Here is a 23,769-nt window from a genome sequence, read left to right on the forward strand (position 1 = left end):
ATATGCGTTTCAATTCGCCCCATCCTCAGCCTTCCCTATTGCATTCTTTCAGTAAAAGATTTCCTATAAAAACCAATGGGTAATCATTTGACAGTTACAAAACAAAAAAAAGGCATTGAGTTGGTGGAAGAGTAAAGCAAAAAAGTGCTCATTGAGGGACAGTCGGTTGTCACAAAGGCACAGGGCTGAGTCGCATACAAACAATCAAATATTTCAATCGACAATTTAGTCAAAAAAAGTCGCTCTATGATCGTATGGCCTCGGTAATGTATTAAAGTGGAGGTTCACCCAAAAAACAAGGTATATAACATTACATTCAGTATACCTCAAACATGTACAGTATGACGTTTATTTTTTTGGGGGGTATACATACGGTATTATCGGTATTTTCCTCCCGGCTTCTGGGTACTCGCTCCCGCGGGAGTGGGTGTTCCTGTGCAGTGCCGCAATGTCATTTGGGACTTCGCCCATATGATTGACATGCCTGAGAAAAAAAAAACCCTGGCGGATAAGGCGCGTCACGACTTTCCGGAAGTAGCTGAACTGCGAGTCGGCTCTATACCGCGACTGCGCAGTCAGCTCTACACGGCTCCTAGTCGGTGCGCAGGCGCCGTATAGAGCCCACTCGCGGTTCGGCTACTTTCGGAAAGTCGTGACGCGCCTTATCCACCGATGATACAGTATGTACACCCCCCCCAAAAAAGAAACGGCATACTGTACATCAGGGATATGCAAATAGCGGACCACCAGCTGTTGCAAAACTACAATTCCCATCATGCCTCTGCCTCTGGGTGTCATGCTTGTGGATGTCAGAGTCTTGTTATGCCTCATGGGACTTGTAGTTCTGCAACAGCTGGAGGTCCGCTTATTGCATATCCCTGCTGTACATGTTTGAGGTATACTGAATGTAATGTTATATACTTGTTTTTTGGGTGAACCTCCGCTTTAAGTCTGTCACAAAAAAGGATCAAAAATGACCCAGCTTCCTTTGATCAGAGAAAAAAAAAAACGTCATTATACTGAAACTCAGCAATTCTAACGATTGCTCTTTATTGTACATAGTCAATTTTTTTCTCATTACTTTGAAATCACCACAAATGAGACTTTATTAAATTAATTCCTTCATTAATTATTCTTCTCCAGCCAAGTTCTAACAAGATCGAAGTTTTTGTCCATCCAACTAATGTTCTCCCCAATCGTCTCTTTGGCTTGTTGAACACACCGCAGTTGGGAGCCATTTTCTTTCAACAAATCAAAAAATTCGGTCACCTGACAAAGAAAAACAACATGCAAGAAGTATAAGATCAAAGTGCGGCTCAGAAAAGAATTCACAAAAATCTGGCGAGCCAGAAAAGGGTGTATGAAGTGACATTAGGAATACAAAGCTGTGCAAATGACAAGTTCTATTTCATTGTACAGTTTTATTATATAGTGAGCAGTTTATGGAGGTCAGCTATTAAATCTGAAAGAAATCGGATGCAAGTCCGACAAGAAAAGGAAGCTTTCCTTTAAGCTGGCCATACACTATTAGACAGATCCATATTTCTTAATCCATGCCAAGAGCAGAGATGCACAAATCTTCCCTGCTGGGTTATTGTATTCTATCCGAGTACCTGAAGAGCAGCTACGTCTGACTGGATGCAGCCACTGTCCAGCCGACAATATTTCTATTAAAGTAGGTCGGGCAAGAGGGGGCCAACAGGGCCACCCACTGAGCGAATTTTGTCCAGTTCATCAGGAACCAGACAAAATTCAAACAGTGTATGGCTAGCTGTACTGGAATAAGCCTTTTAGGCACTTCTTCGCACCCTTGGAGGTAGAATAAACTCTGCCTATCACAGCCATATCTGCCCCAGGGCAACAGAAACTTCAGGGGGGGGGGTGACAGTATAGCTAGTCTGCACCTGTATCAGCAACTTCACCATAGGGTACTTTCACACTGAGGCTCTTGGTGTGCTGGCGGTAAAGCGCCGCTATTTATAGCAGTGTTTTACCGTTGTGTTTGCCGCGATTTGCAGGCGCTAGCAGGGGATTTTAACCCCCGCTAGCGGCCAAAAAGGGGTTAAACCTGCCCGCAAAAACACAGCTTTGCGGCGTTTTGGAGGTGCTACCCCATTGATTTCAATGGACAGGGGTGCTATAGGAGCGCCATTTTTACCGCTCCTAACGTGCCTCAAAGATGCACCTGGCAGGACTTTTTTTTAGCATCCCGCCAGCGCAACGCTCCAGTGTGGAAGCCCTCAGGCTTTCACACTGGATAGAAAGGAGACGCTCTTTCAGGGCGCATTGCAGGTGCTATTTTTAGCGCAATAGCGCCTGCAAAGCGCCTCAGTGTGAAAGCAGCCTTAGAGCTGTTCACACCCCTTTACCTGCATATTTCAGAAAAGTCCCTTTTAAAGCTAAAGCGGTGGTTCCCCCTTAAAAACAACTTTTTTTTATTCCACTGACCCCCCACATTCCATCACGATTAAGGCTCTTATTATTTTTTTCCTGCTGTACATACCTTAGTACAGCATATTCACCCGTGCATCCGGGTTGCGAGTCCCGCGGGAGTGGGCGTTCCTCACATGCTGTTGATTGACGTTTTGCCCAAAAACGAGCTCTCCCCCCGTCGCGCAAGCCGTGTCACGATTGGCGAAAGGAGCCGAACCGCGATGCGCATGCGCAGTATAGCGCCGACTCGCCGTTCGGCTCCTTTCGCCAACCGTGACGCGGCTTACGCGACAGGGGGGAGCTCGTTTTTGGGCAAAACGTCAATCAACAGCATGTGAGGAACGCCCACTCCCGCGGGACTCGCAACTCGGATGCACGGGTGAATATGCTGTACTAAGGTATGTACAGCAGGAAAAAAATAATAAGAGCATTAATCGTGATGGAATGTGGCGGGGCAGTGGAATAAAAAAATGTTGTTTTTAAGGGGGAGCCACCGCTTTAATGTGGCCATAAAGAGTGCTGACAGACAGCAGCGGTGTAGACTGTTAGGCCGATGTCTCATGAGTGATCCTAATGCTTGGGAAAACTTGCCAGTGACAGGATTACTTCCCGACCGCTTACACCAGGCATGTCCAACCTTTTGAAGAGCGAGAGCCACTTAAGCAAATTGGTAACCAGTCTTAGGCCACAATGAGCAAAGCGGGCGGATGACAGGTCCGTGTCCACTCTGCATTTGCTGGGCCACTGGGTCCTTAGATTACTAGGACAAGTGTGAGCATTCCCCGTTGGATACTATGAGAACCTTGAAATTCTTTATAGAATAATAAATAATAAGTAAAAAGATAACATCTAAAGTAGATGTACTTAAAGCGGACCTTCAGTCATTTTTTTCAACTTTCCATCTATTAAATCTTCTGCCCTTGTTGTTTTAACTTTGGATAGTAAAACATTTTTTTCTGCCAGTAAATATCTTATACAGCCCACTTCCTGTTTCTTGTCTGGTAAAAAGCCTAGGCTTATGACATCATGCACAGCTCTCTCTCTCTCTGGTGAGAGTTTGCAAGGAAAGGGGGGGGGAGTCATATGAGGACCAATGAGAGCTGCAGAGCTGGAGGTGTGCCTCGGTGTGTCTGTGTAAATCCAGGAAGTGAACAGGAAGCAGCTTCAGCTGCCCACAGTTAAAATGGATGCAGCCAGACTCAGTAGAGGGAGATTTCTGCAGCATATTTGGTAAGTACAGAATCACAGTATATATAAAATAATATGCAAAGTGGTTGGCGAGAAGCTTCAGAACGGCAAATATGAGAGATTCCTCTTTAAGTTTGTGAAGCTCAGGCTGGCGGGAAATAAAGCAAAGCTAGTAATTGTGAATTAACCAGGGAAAGATCAAAAGCCACATGAGGCTTCATTCACACCTATACAGGTACAACGGTGCATGCGTATCTTTGTGTATTTAGGGCAGCCCATGCATTTCAATGGGTTGCCCTTCATGCAGGCCTTTTTTTTTGTTTAAATTGCATCACACTACAGCACACTATGTTACTATGTGTTGTGGTGCAGTTTAGCACACATGCTTTGACTGGTGTGTTAGGGTGCCATATATGCTTTCATACGCTACTAGAACACGTGCGATATTGTGCACGTCCTGCATTGCATCAGGGGCCTTAGGGTCACAAACAAATTGTGAATTTCACATTTTTGCACTGTAATTTTGAATAATATGAAAGCAAGGTAGTAACAATGAAAATATACTAGAACCTCTTCCAGCCATTCTCTTGTGGAAAAAAGACGTGTAATCCCAACGACCATATTACCAATAGTGCGCGATCCAAGTTCAAACCTAGAATCAGACGGAAATGATTATGTAAACATGGTAGAAATGCTCAGTTAATATGTATTAAACTCTACTACAAGAGTCTTACTTCTGAGTGAGCTCATCCCAATTCTTCTTTAGAAACTGCCAGGCCAGCATATGACCCATTTGGTTCCTGCTCACCATGACAACCATATGAGGCAGTTCTTGAGTTTTTACAAGGTCTCCTTTCAAACTTTCATCCATTAACCTGCAAAACATTTACAACACGTTTTGGACAGAGTAGGAAAGAGTTATCACCACTGGTTATTTTCTTGTGTCACCACAAGAAATGGGAGGAAATCTTCCCAAAGTTTCCATCTTAGATCGTTGTTCCCATAACATGTTTCCCTATTAGAAGAATACCCATTACCCCTTGTACTGGTGACAACTTTTACATTTTGATTTCCCCTTAAAGTGGTTGTATACCACAACTTCACATTTTTGCGTATTATAGGTAAAATTGATATCTCCTCACCTTGCATGCAGCCGTTGACGTCAGCGGCGTACGTGCTCTGAAGGTCCGGTGAATGCTGCTGAAAATTCAGAGCTCCTTGCCGGGAAGAGGACTCCCGCGTGCATTGCGGCTCCGGACGCTCACAGCGCCGGAGCCGAGAACCCGAAAGAAACAGCGAGGGAACATTTCGGCTCCCTCAGCGGTGACCGGGAAGGCAATGCTGGTGCTTTGTTCTAAGGTAAGTATTTTATAATGAGCTAGTATGCGGTGAATACCCCAGCTGTACTGTCATTCACTACAGCACAAGCCAATCAGCGAGTCCCGATGATTTGTGGCCAGAGCCCACTGATTGGCTGAGCAAATGACAGAAGAGAGTCCTGTGTAGGTAAACCAGCCAGTTATTTGCTGCCATGGTGCAATATGCTGGGTGTCCAGTGTGCCCCTGTGCCTTTAAGGAGGGGTGGGTTACCTTCAGGCTCACCTGCCCTCTGCCTATCAATTATAATGCATGTGCTTCCACTGTGGAGGCTCTTTAAAATTTTGAGTTAGGACTTCAGAAAATACTGGGATGCCGTGACAGGGCTCTGCAGCTTACACATGTATTTATAAATGTGTGCAAATTAAATCCCTGTTTTTAACACACATTATTAGACAGGATAATTTTGGTTGGCTGCAGGCTGGTCGGTAAGTTGAGCTGGGAATTTCTTTGTATTTGTTTTGCAAACAACACAGGGCTCTCTACAGACAGCAGCAATGTGTATATTTTTTTCTTCCTGCAGGATGGGCAGTACTGACAATCCCTGGCCTGCATATTTACATAACCAAGCAAATTCAAACCGAATGAATAATGGGAAAAATGCATAATCCGAGTTTATCAGCAAAAAGCTAATGGCATAATGATCAACTAATCCTGAATTATAGGCTGCTACAAATATAGGCAAGTTTTGAATTTTTCAGAAAATGTTAAGCTGGGCTCTGGCCCCCTGCCTTCACAGTCTTCTAGCTAGATCTATAATGTGATAGATGGCCTCCCTGATAATCAGATAGGATCAGCAGGAAGAGCCAAGCTCCCTTGTGCAGACCCGTATAAAGTTTTAGTCTTCTAGATTCCACTAGTGCAGCGGTTCTCAACCTGGGGGTCGAATGGCGATTTGCCAGGGGGTCACCGAATCCTGCACCGCTTTTTCGTGGCTGCCCAGCTGGGCTGTTCCTGGAGCCCGCGGTCTACTCAGCCTCTTCGCAGCCACCCATTCAGTTCATGGCATTGGTGGGAGCAGAGACTAAAGGTCAGCTGACTGGTGAGGAATGTAAAGTGGGAGGGGCTGGAGAAGACCCCATCTCCTGATTTTGCCATAGGTGTCACTGCTGCGAGACACCACAAAGTCGGAGACACTATGAAGCCGGAGACACTATGAAGCCGGAGACACAGGCCCAGATTCAGATAGATTTCTCTATCTTTCTGCGGGCATAACATATCTCCGATACGTTACGCCGCCGTAATTTTGGGCGCAAGTTCCGTATTCAGAAAGGACTTGCGCCCTTAGTTACGGCGGCGTAACGTATCTCGTCCGGCGTAAGCCCGCCTAATTCAAATGGGTATGATGTGGGCGTGTTTTATTAAAATGAATCGTGACCCCGCGTATTTGACGTATGCGCCGTTCGTTAAAAAATCCCAGTGCGCATGCTCGAAATTACTCCGCAAAGCCTCATTGGTTTTGACGTGAACGTAACTTACGCAAAGCCCTATTCGCGAACGACTTACACAAACAACTTCGCCACGGGAACGACGGCCATACTTAACATAGGATACCCCTCATATAGCAGGGGTAACTTTACGCCTGAAAAAGCCTAACGTAAACGACGAAAAAAATAGGAGGGGCGGACGTACGTTTCTGAATCGGCATATCTACCTAATTTGCATATTCAACGCGGAAGTCTAGGGAAGCGCCCCTAGCGGTCAGCGTAAATATTGCACACTAAGATAAGATACGACAGCGTAGGAGACTTACGCTGCTCGTATCTAGGCAACATTGAGGCGTATCTGATTCTATGAATCAGACGCCGAGATGCGACGGCCCGCACTCAGAGTTACGACGGCGTATCTGGAGATACGCTGTCGTAACTGCTTTCTGAATCCGGGCCACAGTGAGTAACACTACCTCTGATTAGAATTGCCATTAAATAAGCACCTAAGTTTGCTGATCAGAACTCCCCCCCCCCCCCATCCCAACTTCCTGCCAGCACTGCCACTCATACCATCCCCCCCCCCCCTCCCACCAAGGAATAAGAGAAGGAATGAAAATAGAGAATATGTGGAAGGGAGAGGAAAAGAAGGGGAGGAAAAAAAAAAGGGGGAAAGAATAGAAAGAACAAGAAAGATGGCTAGAGAGAGGGATGGTGAAAAAAAAAAGAAATTAGGATAGAGAGAGATAAAAGGGAAATAAAGGAGAACTAAAGAGGGTGGTACATCCCAAAATATACCATAAGGGGTTTTAATACTGTATGAGTGGAAGGGACTCAGGGAGCGCTAAATGTCCATGGGTTAGGGGCGAAAATTAGTGACAACCCACACTACAAAAATAATTCTACTGTCAGGGGTCCCCACAACTTGGGAAATTTTATCAAGGGGTCAGGGCACTAGTAGGTTGAGAACCACTGCATTAGTGTGTGACTGCATTGTACTGTATATAAGTTCTGTAAGTCATTACCATTGTAGCTTGTCCTTATCCTGAGTAAGAGTCAAGGCATATTCAATCAGATGCATTTCGCCAGTTGGAGAGGTTTGATATTTGTCAAACAAGAAGTCCCATCCCTCAGGTGTCTGGGCTCCGATGGCATAGACAGCCGTAACAACATCACGTGGCAGGCTAAGAAAAGTAACATCATAGTACAAAATGCAAATAAAAAATAAAAACACTAAAAAGGGTCAGGTCTCTTTTCATCAAATGATTAATATTAAATTAGTAGTTACATTAAAGGATGTGGCTCATAAATTACATATTTAAAATAAATAATGTGTGCATGAATACTACCGGTGACATTTTATTAAAAGGTAAAAGGCCATTTCCCTGTGCTCACTAGGACACCATCAGACTTGCAAGTATTGGAGCCTGAATTGGTACCGAATGAAGACCCGATTTTACATCTCCAGAAATCCAGATTAGCATTGTAATAGCAATACAAACAATAGTTATTATTCACAATCCAAAATGAGCTTTTTTGAAAAACCTGCTTCATGTTGTGAGTTCAGTCATTGTCCCATCTTCCTGGGTGCCCTGTAACACTGCAATGTCGGACAGGGAGCCCTCTCCCTTGGCACACAGCTGCCCGTCACCACAGCTGGTAAGGAGATGGATGCTTTGATGGTGAGTACCTGTCTCTGGCTCCCGACACTTGTCCAAGGCCAGCATCAGCAAGAATGATGAGGTGGCAACTACACCTCCCTCTTAATTTCTTGTGCCAGTGTTTGCCTCAAGCAAGTGCTAGGAGCCTTAGACAGGTGCTATGAAGCAAGGCAGCTGCTTCCTTGCTACCTGCAGTGTCAGGCAATCGTGTGCCAAGAAGGGGCATCCTGTCAGAATGTACTGTAGCTAGTGTTTACAGGGCACCTACAGAGATGAGACAATGTTGGTATTTTCAGTGCTTGTCAGTGTCTATAATGAGATTTCTATCACTCCACCAAATCTTGCCCTCAGAGATACCTTCGAGAATAGAATTATTTTACTTTAAAAGGAGTGTGAACAGGAAAAAGGTTATGAACCACTTTAAAAACGCCATTCCTCAAATGCTTTATTATATTACCCTTACAAGTCACAACATGTTTGGTAAGTGAAGCATCCTTGAATGCCAAAGAGACTAAGAATTTGGTTCAAGTTGGAGAGATGCTTTTACTTCACTCACACCGCTCAAATTGGTTATTTTTTCTCTAGTCTCATTTTGTGCCGTGCTAAACCCACTACTAACAATGGAGGATAGAAGAGGCAAAGGACTGTACTTATTAGGCTACATACACTGGCAATTTGGCCCATCAGCCCCAAATTCCAGCTCTTTGGGATGCAGGAGGCACAGGGAGGCTCAGAGTACTGAGCATAGCTCGCATTTAGAACCACATACATTCAGGGACATATTCCCCCGAATGTGCATACAGCCCTGAAGTCAAGTGTCCAGCTGCTGCATATTTCAGCCTGCCATAGATTTTGACAGGCCGCTGGCAGCAGCACTGCACATGGTGCCTATGTCTCCTGGGTGCCCACAAATGCTAGGATTTGATGGGCCAAACTTCCTGTGTGTATGAGGCCTTCCCATATAGCAAAGTCAAGGCTTCATATGGCTTTAACGGGATATATTCAAATACTGAACTAAATAGCTGCATTGCCACCGCAGCTTAACCCAATGTACGTCAATCATTCTCCTCTTAGTAGTATAATGTTTATCTATTGTCCTTACAAATTAGAAAAGAACCAACTAATGTGAATGAATATTATACTAGAAAAGTAATAGAAAAATGTATTTGTACATATGACAGACCTCATGGTGCCATTGGACTCCCGCCATTTAGTGAAATAGTCCTTGGCCTTCTCTACACATGGCTGATATTTGCGGAAACATGCGAAGAGTAGTAAGGAGCTTCGCAGCATCCTCTCTGATACTGTACCATCATCTGTCCAGGACTGAATGTCAATGAGACCACGCAAAAGATTTAATATGTAAGCCTACAGGAAGGAAATCAATGCAAATGTACATCAGTAAGACTAACCTGGCAGCAAACACATCATTTTGTAGAATGTATAGTCTTTCTATAGTTATTCTGGGGTTACCTTCATTTGCTCTTCAATCTCCTTCATGTCTCTCTTTTCCATCAGTTTATATATAGGGATCAGCTCATTCATCCCCTGGAAGACTGGCATGATCTTATCCTCCTTTCTCAGATATGTGGTCAGACTAAGAGCTTTGTCAATTGGTAGAAGTCCAATACTGAGTAAGCAGAAAAACATTACTGATGTAAAGCGTTTATTCAGTGGTAGTACAGGTTTACTAATGATCTACAGCAGGGGTCGGCAACCCGTTGATCATGGGCTACCTGTCGACCAGGGGTAGGTGACTGGAAGACCGAGAACAGGTCTGTACCGCCGAACCCCCCCTACTGGTATTGCCACTCCTCCTGTTTCCACCCTCAGTCTCCTAGGTCTTGCCTTCGATTCTTCTTTCCCTCACCTCCAGCCTCCTCTGGCGTTGTGAACAGTGGAGAGCGAGAGGCAGCACAGCCCAGGAAGGAGAGTGGGGGAGGAGCTGGCCAAGTTAACTTTTCAAGCTAACCCACAGGTGATTGGTTGCTATGTCCTAAACAACCAATCATTAGCTTTTTAATATTAAAAGTCACTCTGCCAGCTTCTGCTCCCGCCCCCGTACAGAACTGTGCTGCTTCTCGGTCTCCTGTGTGCACAGGTAGGATGCTATGGGAGGGAAGGAGGGAAAGAGGACAATACTGTGTGTGTGTGGGATGATATGAAATGAAGGGGGCAGTGTGCACTGCTATGGGCAGGGCCACTCTCATAGCAATGACCTCTACCACCCTTCACATCACCCCCCAATCCCTGCATTCTAAGCGCAATGCACTCCTGATCCCTGCATTCTGAGCGCAATGGACTCCTGATCCCTGCATTCTGAACGCAATGCACTCCTGATCCCTGCATTCTGAGCGCAATGCACTCCTGATCCCTGCATTCTGAGCGCAATGCACTCCTGATCCCTGCATTCTGAGCACAATGCCCTCCTGATCCCTGCATTCTGAGCACAACGCCCACCTGATCCATGATCCCTGCAATCTGAATGTAATGCACTCCTGATCCATGATCCCTGCAATCTGAGCACAACGCCCTCCTGATCCATGCATTCTGAGCTTAACGCACTCCTGATCCATGATCCCTGCAATCTGAATGTAACACACTCCTGATACATGATCCCTGCAATCTGAGTGCAACACAATCCTGATGCCTGCATTGTAAGTGTAATGCACTCCTAAACACTGCATTCTTATTGTAATGCACTCCTAAACCCTGCAGTCTGTTGTAATACTTTATTTTATGTTCACTGCATTTGCAATCTACATTTGGTGTTGATCATGTATCATCACCCACAGCAGATCAAAGGCGGTGCATTTTGAACACTATGCAGGAAACACAGAGGGAACATGCCTTTCCGGCATCACGTTCTGTTGTGAACTGTCCCTAACAGGACACTGTGCCCGGTGATCTTTGACTTCATCATTGTTGTTCAAGTAGATCTCCATCTCTCTAAGGTTGCCTACAGTTTACAGTATATGACATCACTACATTAGCTTTTTAAACATATCATCAACAATATTTCCTAACATGCAGCTAGAACTCTTTTACAGTTCTAAATCATTACGACCTTTCAAAGACCGGTTACCGTGTATCTACATGTCTTTATCTTGTTGCCCCATAGCTGATGTCTGCCATTACAGGAAGGAACAAATGAACTGGATGACCAAATTCCTATAATCTTACTAGTTGAACAGCTGTAAAGGCTTGGGGAAAACAGGTAAAGGCTATGGACCAAATTTCAAAAATATCAGCATTTTCAACAGCAGCCGATAAGATTTCAAAATTTCACTATCTACATCTGACTTGATTGGCTGTCAAATGCAACATATCCGATTTTCTCCAATGTTTGTAAATCAGTGTCTCCATCTCCCGCAGTACAGTAGAGTTGGCCATAGGCAAATAGAAATTTTGCCGGTGTGGCAGGGGCCGGATTTCAGTATGTGGCCATCCATAGAGAATGAACAAGTTGAAATAGGTTTGTCAATCAGTGGCTGCAGTCGCTGATCACTGTATTCTGACAGAAGTTGTCAGAATACAATCCCCTGCTGAGGTGATGCCTCCACCCACCCTTTAGCCAACAAAAAACAAATGAGCCTTGTATAGCTATTACATTTACCTAGATCCTTCTTTATTATTTATAATGGTCTGCTTAACATGCTATACCTTTTTAGATTAGGCTTGATTTTGCTTCTTAAAGTGGTTGCAAAACCTTACATATACCCAGTGAAGTGACTGGCATCAGGTGAAACAGAGATGTACCTGCTTATCTGCAGTCTTCTCTTCTCTAAAATCACTCAAAGTCCAGAATATATTAAATTTGTCTGAACTGCCAGAAAAAAAAAAAAAAATGGATGGAGAGCTAAAGTTACACTTTGCAGAGCTCAGTAAGGAGAGTCCTGACAGCTGATTGGATGGAAGGGTAACACCCCCTCCACACAGAACACAGCTGAGGCTGTCAAATCAGCTGGAGATCCCTCCCCTGTCACATTTTTTCTATTGGTGTCAGGAAAACTTGTCAAAAATCACTCTAATAGCAGAAGAACGAAGCAGCAGCAGGCATAAATGACACTTACACACTATAGAAGGATATGCTTTGTTCATATTTCATGCCTGGGGTTTACAACCACTTTAGTTTTTCAGTGCAATAGTTTGCTTTGAAGTCCAGAAATGGACCCTCTAACAATAAAATTCAGCATTTTTTAAGATGCCCCTATTAAAATCTGGTCTTTCAGCTCAAGCTAACCATGAGGCAGGCTAATCTTTGGGCCTGATCCACAAAAGGGATACGCCGGCGTGTCTACTGATACGCCGTCGTATCCCTGTTTCTATCTATGGAACTGATCCACAGAATCAGTTTCTCATAGATAGGCAGAAGATCCGACATGTGTAAGGGACTTACACTGTCGGATCTTAGGATGCAGTACCGCAGCCGCCGCTGGGGGCATTTCTCGTCGAAATCCAGCGTCGGGTATGCAAATTAGCACTTACGGAGATCCACAAAGCTTTTAAGCTTCGTTTTTTCTCCGTAAGTATTAGTTTGCCGTCGCAAAATTAGGGCTGCTTTTACAAAGTGTAAAGTTAGTGCACCATGTAAAAGTAGACCCTTCTTTCCCGCGACGCTGTCAATTTTTTTTTTTTTTTTTTTATTTTCCCGCCGCATCTCTTTTTTTTCCCGACGCAACTTTTTTTACCCGGTGCGATTCACAAAACTCGGCGTAACGTAATTTTGCGCAATGCACGTCGGGAAAATTGCGTCGGGAGCATGCGCAGTACCTCTGGCGCGGGAGCACGCCTAATTTAAATGGGACTCGCCCCATTAGATTAGGAACGTCTTGCGCCGGACGGATTTAAGTTACACCGCTCAAAATTTCTAGGTAAGTGCTTTGTGGATCGGGCACTTAGGTAGAGATTTTGCGGCGGTGTAACTTAAATGCCAAAAGTTAAGTTACGGCCGGTTTTTGTGGATTTGGCCCTTTGTCTTGTCCATATATGCACACTACAGAAAAAGTGGCTGCACAGGCATCATATACATCAAATCTATCAACCATCAAATAAGTTAGGTACTGAGCAGGAATCAGAAGCTAGTACCTGTCCACACATTGTAAAATGTTATCAAAATTAAGTTCAACCAACGCAATCATATTTTATAACTGGATGCATAGGAGTGTCGAGATTCACTTACCTGACAAGCTGGAAGGCATTGTTAATTAGGCTGGCACGGTCATTGCTGCTCACAGCTGTATGGTTTTGCTGCAAGAGTTTTATCAATGCATCCCATCCATCACCTTCATAATGAACAATATAGTAGCCATTCATTCCTACATTGAATTTTATCCACTCCACCTCTTCTTCCAAAAACAGCACATCTATAAAGCAAATGCAATCCAGTTCATTAATATGAATTTATATTTCACTGTATAATTATGATAGCTACTTTCATTACAATGCCTTTTACTAACTAAGTAATTCTAATATGATTGTTGGATTTTAAATGCGAACACTGGTCTGATGCTGTCCAACTAGTTAGATGATAATCCCAGCATTTATCAATTATTATAATTTGTATATAATATTTAAAATGGGGGCTCTCATAAATCAATCCAGCTTAAGGGCACAGAGGGCCATATTCCTGTAGATTTTGGGCGGGCGGCGCGTAAGCCATTTACACTCCGCTGCCCCAACCTACAGGAGCAAGTGCTGTATTCCCCAAACACTTGCTCCGTAGTTTGGGGCGGCGTAGTGCAATTGGCCCAGCGTATCCCCGCGTAAATCCAAGGGGGCGGCTTGTATTTAAATTAAGCGCGCCCCCGATTCGAACGAACTGCGCATGCGCCGGGCTTAAAATAGCCCAGTGCGCATGCTCCAGTTCTCGGCGTAAAACGTCAATGACGCCGACGTGTGCGTCATTGACGTAAAGTCGTATTCAAGAACGACTTAGGGAAACGACGTACCCGACGGGAAAAGACGACGCGGACCCGACGCCATACTTAACATGGCGTACGTGGGACTGGCGTAAGGTTACCCCTCATATAGCAGGGGTAACCTTACGCTTACGCAAACGACGTTAGCGACGGTTACGCGATGCAAATTCATTCGGGAATCGGCGTATCAGGCTCATTTGCATAAACAAATGAGACCTGAACGTAAACGCCACCTAGCGGCCGGCTGGGTAATTACATTTAAGATCCGACAGTGTAAGTGACTTACACATGTCGGATCTTAAGCGTATCTATGCGAAAATGATTCTAAGAATCACTCGCATAGATACGCGGGCCAAAAAAGAGAGATACGACGGAGTATCCTGAGATACTCCGTCGTAACTATATTCAGAATATGGCCCTCAGTTTTTATTTACAATTTGAAACAAAACGACTGCTTACATGACAAAGACCATGATATTCTGGGTATGGGTAGACATTTTTGTGCTAAATAATCTGTTGGGGGGCTAGACTGGGAAAATGCATGTCAGATTTGCATATTCCATTCTCTATCATGGAGTCTAATTTCTCCCAGAATATTAGGAAGTGTCTAGATATTCCTACTCAATTCTTCAACATGTAAAAGGCAGCACACAAAATGTCTCTCTCCATGCCCCATAGCCTGAGAGTGGACCCACTATGCAAACTGCAGAGACATTCAGAATCTGAGCTATCCTGCCAGGAAGCTGTCATTGTATACTGACATTCATAAGTATCCAAGGCGTTACCTGCCCCACAGCAGTACGAAAACATGCCTCTTGTATATGTGCGGCTGTGGAGTGGGGAATGCCTCAGCCGCTTAGGGCTTGCAGGGCACTGTGACAGGGGCGGGGGGTTTGTCAGGTAGGCTGTACAGGGTTCCCTGATTGCTGTACTGCCTTCCCATTTATCATGCAAGCATAACAGCTACAATAATGATGAGGGTAGGTCTTATAGCCAGACCTTGGGGTGAGGTCTAAGGCCAGCTTTAGGTGTATTGCCTTATGGCAGCCCAATAATTATGCACCTGCACTATTTTTCACCAGTGCAGCACACCACAGTGCATGGTAATAGGTTTCCATGTGCATGGTCTCATACTGCAACACAAAGCTGTGTGGTTGGCCTTAAGCACTGCCTTAAAACTCTACTGTTACCAGGAATACATTTGAGTCCCAGTATTGTATTTTTTTTTAAGTATGGTACTTTCCCCTTTGCTTCATACCATGGTAACCCATTGGTTAGCACTGCACTGTGTGTCAGGGGTGGATGCCACACGTAAACACTCCAGCCTCAGTGCTGACCCTTCATGAGTGCCGCCTGAGGCTGCCATCTTAGCTTGCCTTGTTGTAGAATGCCCTTGCTGCAGTCACTTAGTTTTGGTTCCATGATTGGAGCACTATATAGTTCTCATTTGTTTCATGTGTGGGCTGATGTGTTAGATCAGACTGTCTGGGATAGTATTAATTTAGTACTATACTAGTTAGATCCTGACCGACTGTATTTGACAACTTCACTTTTTTCACATATGTTAATGTTCAAAAGTTGGTAAAAATAAATCAGCTTTTACGTAATTTTAACACTACCGTAATTTATTAATATCAGAAACTCACCTTTCTTGCTTTTCAGAAGAAACCTTTGAACTTTGCTTGTTTTACTAGTTATGTATGTCAATGGAATATGCCACAACAGCCTAAAATAACAAAAAACAATCCTGAAAAGTTGTAATACTAAAAAAGGACAATTAGGAATAATACATATTGTCAACTAAACACCAGATTGTACTGGATGTGTAGAACTGGCTGTACTGTATGTCACTGTATTTGTTATTAGCAAGACCCAAGTGCAGAAGTGACCCCTTGAAGAATATACTCACTTCACTGACAGCAGAGGCAGGCATGCAGAAATCTGGATGGTTTACTCCATAGATTAAATGTCTGTTCTGTTCTTATGGGACACAACATGTGAATAGAATTGGAGCAAATGATGGCAGTGTAGAATGGTGGTACATAGGGGATGGGTTGATGGTAAATCTGGCACTCAGACAGCGTATAGATTTAATTGTGGTACATGACTAGTCTACAACAGTTCCGTTTTTAGAACACAGTTGTAATATCTCAGGGCACTGAGATGACTATAATTACTGGCAATGTAAAGTAAAGGTGTTTCCCAAACAGTCAGATTACATCTGTCATTCCAATAGAGTTTACTAAGAAAATGTAAGCAAAACATCTCATTGCTTGCTATGGGAAAACTCACACACTCTATTTCCTCTCATAATTGATATGACTGTTGGCACAATGCCATGGCAGTACTTACAGTCTGAATAATCCATAGTGTGAATGTTTAACTTACCCAGCTGATTCTTGGTCTTTGGCACCTTTCTGATAATGTTCCTGTTGTAAATAGACCCGCTTTCCTTTCACTGTGACGGTAACCAATGGGAAACCTTTCTGGAGAGTCCATGTGTTCATCATTGCCTTTACATCAATGATACTGTCCTCTGTCCAGTGCTGGAACATAAACACACAATTGTGATATCCAGTAAAAAAAAAGTTCCATGTTTTATCTTATCGCAGCAACAGAAGCTGGAGATCAAACCAACAGAGGGGGAACTTCTGCTAGAGACAGAAACAGTACAATATATGCCATTGTATGCAATGTATAGCTACCAACAGCTGTGCAGTGCAGGGGCCATTTGAACAACTTCTATTCAATGTATATCAAGTAAACTGTGCACTACATAGATGCTGGGAAATCTAAAGGTGATCTCAACAGTCAGATTGTAACGTGTTGCTAGTTTAAAATTTAAGGGAGTTGTAAAGGCAGAAGGTTTTTTTTATCTTAATGCATTCTAAGCATTAAGATAAAAAACATTTGAGAGGCCTGGTGTCCTGCCATGGCACTCTCCTTTTTTCAATGTTTGTATGTCTTGCTTACAATATTTCAATAAAAATAATTTTTCAATAAAATAAAAAACCTTGTGTGTAGCAGCCACCCCAGTACCTCATAATTACTTACCTGAGCCCCATCTCTCTCCAGCAATGTCCATGAGTCTCTTAGCTGTCCGGGACTCTCCTCCTGATTGGCTGAGACACAGCAGCAGTGCCCTTGACTCCCACGGCTGTCAAAGTCAGTTAGCCAATCAGGGGAAAGATGGGACTGGGCCGGGTCTGGGCTCCGTATCTGAATGGATACAGGGAGCTGCAGCTTGGCTCAAGTGAAACAAAAAGGTAATAACTGTGGGGGAATGAGCTGATGGAGAAAATAGACACATAGGGGTAGATCCACAAAGAAAGTACGCCGGCGTATCTATTGATACGCGGCGTACTTTCAAAATTCCTGCGTCATATCTTTGTTTTGAAACCTCAAAACAAGATACGACGGCATCTGGGTTAGATCCGACAGGCGTACGTCTTTGTACGCCTTCGGATCTTAGATGCAATTTTTCGGCATCCGCTAGGTGGCGTTCCCGTCGTAATCCGCGTTGAGTATGCAAATTAGCTATTTCCGACGATCCACGAACGTACAAGCGGCCGTCGCATTCTTTTACGTCGTTTCCGTTTGGCTTTTTCCGGCGTATAGTTAAAGCTGCTATATGGTGGCGTACTCAATGTTAAGTATGGCCGTCGTTCCCGCGTATAATTGTAAAAAAATGACGTTGTTTGCGTAAGTCGTCCATGAATGGGGCTGTACGCCATTTACATTCACATCGAAAACAATGACGTCCTTGCGACGTCATTTGGAGCAATGCACCCTGGGAGTTTTGACGGACGGGGCATGCGCATTTCATTCGGCGTGGGGACGCGCTTCATTTAAATGAAACACGCCCCCTACTCGCCTCATTTGAATTCCGCGCCCTTACGCGGCGAGAGATACACTACGCCGCAGTAACTTACGGCGCAAATTCTTTCAGGATTCAAACCAAAGCCAAGTAAGTTACGGCGGCGTAGCATATCTCAGATACCCTGCTCCAGTGCAGATTTTTGTGGATCTGCCCCATAGTTGTTAGGTGTGGGTAGGATAGGGGAGGGTTTTCAGGGATCGTCTAAAAGCTAATAAAGTAGGAGATAATCATACAGATTGGGGTAACAAGTTCCATAGGATCGGAGAGGTTTTGGAAAAGTCCTGGAGGCAAGCATGAGAGGAAGTGACAAGGGAGCTAGAGAGCAGGAGGTCTTTAGAGGAACGAAGAGAATGATTAGGTTGGTATTTTGAGACCAGGCAAGTGGTGTAGCTGTGGGCCAAGTTAAGAAAATGTAGAATAGAACCAGAGGGTGAATGTAGCATTTGCGAGGGAAAAGCATCCAGAGGGCAGGTGGTTAGCTGGACGTTAGCAAGTAGTTTAGCAACCTCGACTATAGTGGTGGGCTTGAAAGAGGAAAACTCACTTTCATTTTGGTGTGAACAGGTTGTAGCAAAAACAATATATTTTTTGTCCTTGCACCTTGCTAAAAATATTTGAGGTATGTGGGGGAAATCCCTCCCACTGAGCTATTGTGTTCTGATGACGGGGACGCTTCCCCACCATCAGAATACACTCATAACTGCTGCCTGCTATAGCCAGCGGCACTGATCATTCAGAAACCCAATTGGATGATTGACTTCTGTACAACCAGCGCCAAATTTCCATGCATGGCCCCCCAACTTAATATCCCAACAATTCTTCAGCCCTCTAGATTATTGCCTTCATATCAAGATGAACAGATACAATAACCTTTATAAAAAGTATTTTTTTTAAATGGAAGGAAGCAACACATTACACATATTGTACGGACTTACAGAGTACAAAATACTAAACTTACAGATTTTCGGCTTTGCTTTCTGCAGAATCGGATTTCTTCCTTATTCCCACTGGCTGTTCCTTCCGGAGGGCAAATCTGATAATAATAATACAGACCACACACATAAGCCAGTTTAACAAACCATAAAACGTTTATAAAAAAAAGTCTGGCCTAATCAATTATCTGCACGAGTAATACTTCCCCCTGTACTGTAAAGCTACTACAAGTTCCTTGCAGTGTTGTATGGTAACTGAATGGTTTCTACGATGGCAGGCATTTTGTGTTTCTTGTGGTAAAATCCATTTTTCAATTTTAAATAAACATTGATACAGTATACCCATACAGAATATATTGTTTTGTTGAGGGCCAAGCTCTACTACGCAGAAGCCATGATTTCCATACACTGCACTAATGATGGCCAAAGAAACGGAAAAAGCTTTTAAGTATGCAGCTTGGAATAAATGGCTCCCAAGAACAATGCTGGGCCCCAGCGCATGGCTGAGACAAGCCACAGTCTGGAAGTAACTGCTGACCTGATCCCTGAACGCTTACTCCTGACCTCAGAGCTTTCTGTGTTACTCGATTCTGACCTCTGCACTCTGTTTACTTAACCCTGACCCATGAACTCAGAGTGTTACTTACTCCTAACCTCTGAATACTCTGCGTCACTTAAGACCCCAAAACTCTGCGCATTACTTAATTTGAATCCCTGTGTGTTACTTAATCCTTATGTGAAGGCTTTTCTTTACCTAATTATGACCCCTGAACTCTGAGGCCTCGTACACACGATAGGTTAACCAGAGGACAACGGTCTGAAGGAAGTTCAATGCTTCCAAGCATGCGTCGACTTGATTCTGAGCATGCGTGGATTTTTAACCGATGGTCGTGCCTACTAACGATCTTTTTTTTTCCATCGGTTAGAAATCCATAGGTTTATTTTAAAGCAAGTTGGCTTTTTTTTTAACCTATGGTTAAATAACCTATGGGGCCTACACACGATCGGTTTGGACCGATGAAAACGGTCCATCAGACTGTTGTCCTCTGGTTAACCTATCGTGTGTACGAGGCCCAAGATTTGTTTAATCCAGACCCCTAAAATTTGTGTGTTACTTAACCTGGACCCCTGAACTCTCTGCATTACTTAATCTGGACCCCTGAACTCAGTGTGTTACTTAAACCTAACCCTGAACTCTCTGCTCTATGTTATCCTGACCCTGAACTTTCTGTAATCCTGACTTCTGAACTCAGTGTGTTACTTAGGGCCAGATCCACAGCCAGGCGGCGCAACTTAACTTTTCCCATTTAAGTTACACCGCCGCAAATTTCCCAAGTTAGTGCCCGATCCACAAAGCACTTACCTGGACATTTGCAGCGGTGTAACTTAAATCCATCCGGCGCAAGGCGTGCCCAATCTAATGGGGCGAGTCCCATTTAAATTAGGCGCGCTCCCGCGCCGGACGTACTGCGCATGCTCCCGACGCGATTTTCCCGACGTGCTTTGCGCGAAATTACGTTACGCCGAGTTTTGTGAATCGCGCCGGGTAAAAAAAGTTGCGTCGGGAAAAAAAAAGAGATGCGTCGAAAAAAAAAAAAATTTAAAATAAAATTTGACAGCGTCGCGGGAAAGAAGGGTCTACTTTTACATGGTGTACTAAACTTTACACTTTGTAAAAGTAGCCCTAATTTTGCATTTGCAAACTAACAGCTTACGGAGACTTCACGAAGGGAAACCGCTTCGTGGATGTCTGTAAGTGCTAATTTGCATACCCGACGTGGAATTTCGACGTGAAATGCCCCCAGCGGCGGCCGAGGTACTGCATCCTAAGATCCGACAGTGTAAAACTATTACACCTGCCGGTGATTCTGTGAATCAGTCGCATAGATAGAAACAGGGATACGACGGCGTATCAATAGATACCCCGGCGTATCCCTTTTGTGGATCTGGCCCATAATCTTTAATCATGCACTCTATGCTTTACACTCAGTGACAATTCTGGTGGTGTCGATTTAATCCGCTCCAAAATAACAGAAAATGCTTACATATGGTGGTTGGGTGTAAAGACCCACCTGCCATGCAGTCACATATATGCATAAGACTGTTGTAAAGGGGTTAAAATAATGTTACTAAAATAATACTTATGTTTTAAAACATGTGCAGGGATACCCTGTCTGTGTTTCCTAATTGTGCATACTGTATATGTACATTTTGTAAGTGCACTAATGTCTTATTATTGTGCTTCTTATTTAAGATACCTCAAAATCGTTTTCTTTTTTTATTGCTGTCACAAAGGGGGTGAAAAGGTACCATTATGGCCCCCTGGGGGTCTATGGTCACTTGGTCATCTTTTCACTTTCCAGAGGGTTGATATTTTACTTTATGATGTTGCAGCCATAACCATGTTTTATTATTATTTTGCCATGATTTGTTCCATATTTCACTGACAGTCAAAGATTTCATTTAGACCGTTTTAGTTTAGAATGGAATAAAAGTGAACTTACATCAGTTATACTGTCCCATAAGTCTTGATTTTGGGCATTGCGATAACTGAAACGTCGCAAGTAATTTATGATCCCAGCTTCAAAGCCTTCAGTACCAATGTAGTCCTGCAGCATATTCAAGATACAAGCACCCTGCAAAATGGGATTATAGAAATATATCATCATATATTAATGATATTGAAACACAAACAACCACAAATGTAAAAACAACTTTCTTGTTAATGGATATAACCAGTTCTGGGACACAAAGAAGACAAGGTAATACTCTCCTGTGATATAGGACTTTTCCTAATGTCCTGTAAATAAACTGTAATAAGTTTTTTGTTCTACCCTCCTGGATGAATAGATCCAAAAAACAACTAGACAGCTGCCAGCTCCACACGCTGCACTAGCTGGGCATATCAAAATTGTGTTATGTCTTAATAACTTCATCATCTGTTTAATTAGAATTCAACTATCTCCAAAAAAAGAGTTGCCAACGTCTGTAGATAAGGGAGAATAACAACTGAAAGTGCTGTTCCATCATGTGATTCATCATTACAAAATGGTGCCACTAATAATCTGTTACTTAACATTTACAGTGTAGACTTGTAAACAGATTGGTCATCCATAGTCAAGTTACAACAGCATAATGGTGGCTAGATCAAATATTAGCAGACCTGTGACAAGTCATAGGTAAATAATCAGTTATTACCTTATCGTAGGAAACCTCATCAAACATCTCATGTATCTGCTCAGTGTTCTCTACAGGTGTAGACACGGCATGGGATGAATTCAGCGAGTCTACCTCCATGGCGCTGAAACATTTGTCTAGAAATTTGTCTTCCTGCAGGAAACAACAATGTCACTTTTACGTTAAAATCTTATTGTATAATCCAGGTGCATGCACAATCTGATAAAACATTTATTTTTGTCATTAGACACAGCCTACATGAACAGTTCCATTCATTTTCTCAGCATGGACTCTTGTGATCTGGTATCTTCAAAAACCCAACTTCTGCCTAGCAGCACTAATGTCGGTTCGAATCCCAACCACGGCACTACCTGCCTGGTTTGGCATATTTTCTCTGTGCCTGTGTGGGTTTCCTCCGGGTACTCCGGTTTCCTCCCGCACTCCAAAGATATGCTGGTAGGTTCATTGGCTCCCATCTAATTTGGCCGTAGTATGTATGAATGTAAGTTAGGGACTGTAGAGTCCTTGAGGGCAGGAACTCATGTGAATGTATTGCCTCGTACACACGGGCAAACATGTACGATGAAAACGGTCCGCCGGACCATTTTCAGCGGACATGCCCGCCCGGAGATTTCTGTATGATGGCTGTACACACCATCATACAGAAATGAGAGACAATCCGCGCGGACAGACAGCGCGTTGACGTGTTCGCGCCGTCGCCGCGACGATGACGCGGCGACGTGCGCGACGCTGAAAGGTCAATGCTTCCACGCATGCGTCGAAGTCATTCGACGCATGCGAGGGATGGCGGCCACTCGGACATGTACGGTAAGTCTGATTCCAGCGGGCATGTTTCTAAGAAAGTTTAGAAACATTTGTCCGCTCTAAAACGGTCTGGCTTGCAAATGTACGCTGGAATCCTGTCCGATCGGCCGTACACACGACCGAACATGTCTGCTGAAACTGGTCCGCGGACCAGTTTCAGCAGACATGTTCGGTCGTTAGACGGGGCCTATGATATATATGTAAAGCGCTGCATAAATTGATAGCACTGTAGATGTACCTGTAACCAGGGTGGATAAAAATCAATGATTTAAATATATATATATATATATATATATATATATATATATATATATATATATATATAAATAAATCAGATTTTTTTATTTAAAATCAGATTTTTTAGATTTTTATCAAATTTAATTTTAATAAAATGCTTTTGGAGTAAAAATTTGTCTAAAGATAGTTTTCTATTTAAGATACATTAATAATTTTGTTTATTCAGCATGGAATGGAGCTTAGATATGTAGCATAAGGCAAACGTATTCAATGAATCCAAGCTCTGCATGCACTGCATTGATGCCTTCACACAATTTCACAGTAGCCCTGAGATAAAACAAAGCTCAGGAATATTTATTTATCCCATTGTTTTGCAAATCTATGTACACTACAAACTGTACTATTAAAATCGGTTCTGATATCGCCGTTTTACTAACCTGACAGCTTATTATTCTAAATAGGAAACCGTAATTTTGTTTGCAAATATTAAAGATTCTAACTACCAGCAAGAATGGGTCCTTACATTTAAAGAGCACCTGTCATTTCACATCAATCATGGCAGAGCCTGTTAGCGGGTATCCACTCACCTGCTGCCAATACCTCTCACCTTGTTTGTCACTGCCGCATCACCAGTCATCCCATTAAAGTGAAGGGGATGGTCGGTGAGTCAACAGCGGGTCAGAGGAGGAGCTGCTGTGGGACAAAGATGAC

At 43.5% G+C, this 23,769-nt stretch overlaps 1 protein-coding gene across 1 annotated transcript in view; it reads right to left on the bottom strand.

Annotated features, from left to right (window-relative positions):
- Positions 1-1,014: 1,014 nt before the first annotated feature.
- The window catches only part of ERAP1 (endoplasmic reticulum aminopeptidase 1), a 111,381-nt gene continuing 88,626 nt past the window's right edge, over positions 1,015-23,769 (bottom strand). Inside the window, exons 9-20 of the mRNA XM_040342557.1 lie at positions 22,018-22,149; positions 21,324-21,455; positions 18,846-18,920; positions 16,396-16,553; positions 15,654-15,733; positions 13,269-13,452; positions 9,560-9,716; positions 9,270-9,454; positions 7,451-7,609; positions 4,356-4,496; positions 4,192-4,273; positions 1,015-1,269 (exon numbers count right to left, since the gene is read on the bottom strand). Coding sequence (XP_040198491.1) covers positions 1,126-1,269; positions 4,192-4,273; positions 4,356-4,496; positions 7,451-7,609; positions 9,270-9,454; positions 9,560-9,716; positions 13,269-13,452; positions 15,654-15,733; positions 16,396-16,553; positions 18,846-18,920; positions 21,324-21,455; positions 22,018-22,149 — 1,629 coding nt within the window. The 3' untranslated portion in view covers positions 1,015-1,125. The remainder of the gene's footprint in view (positions 1,270-4,191; positions 4,274-4,355; positions 4,497-7,450; positions 7,610-9,269; positions 9,455-9,559; positions 9,717-13,268; positions 13,453-15,653; positions 15,734-16,395; positions 16,554-18,845; positions 18,921-21,323; positions 21,456-22,017; positions 22,150-23,769) is intronic.

The sequence above is a fragment of the Rana temporaria genome, chromosome 1 (assembly GCF_905171775.1).
Source record: "Rana temporaria chromosome 1, aRanTem1.1, whole genome shotgun sequence".
In the NCBI taxonomy this organism is placed as follows: Eukaryota; Metazoa; Chordata; class Amphibia; order Anura; family Ranidae; genus Rana; species Rana temporaria.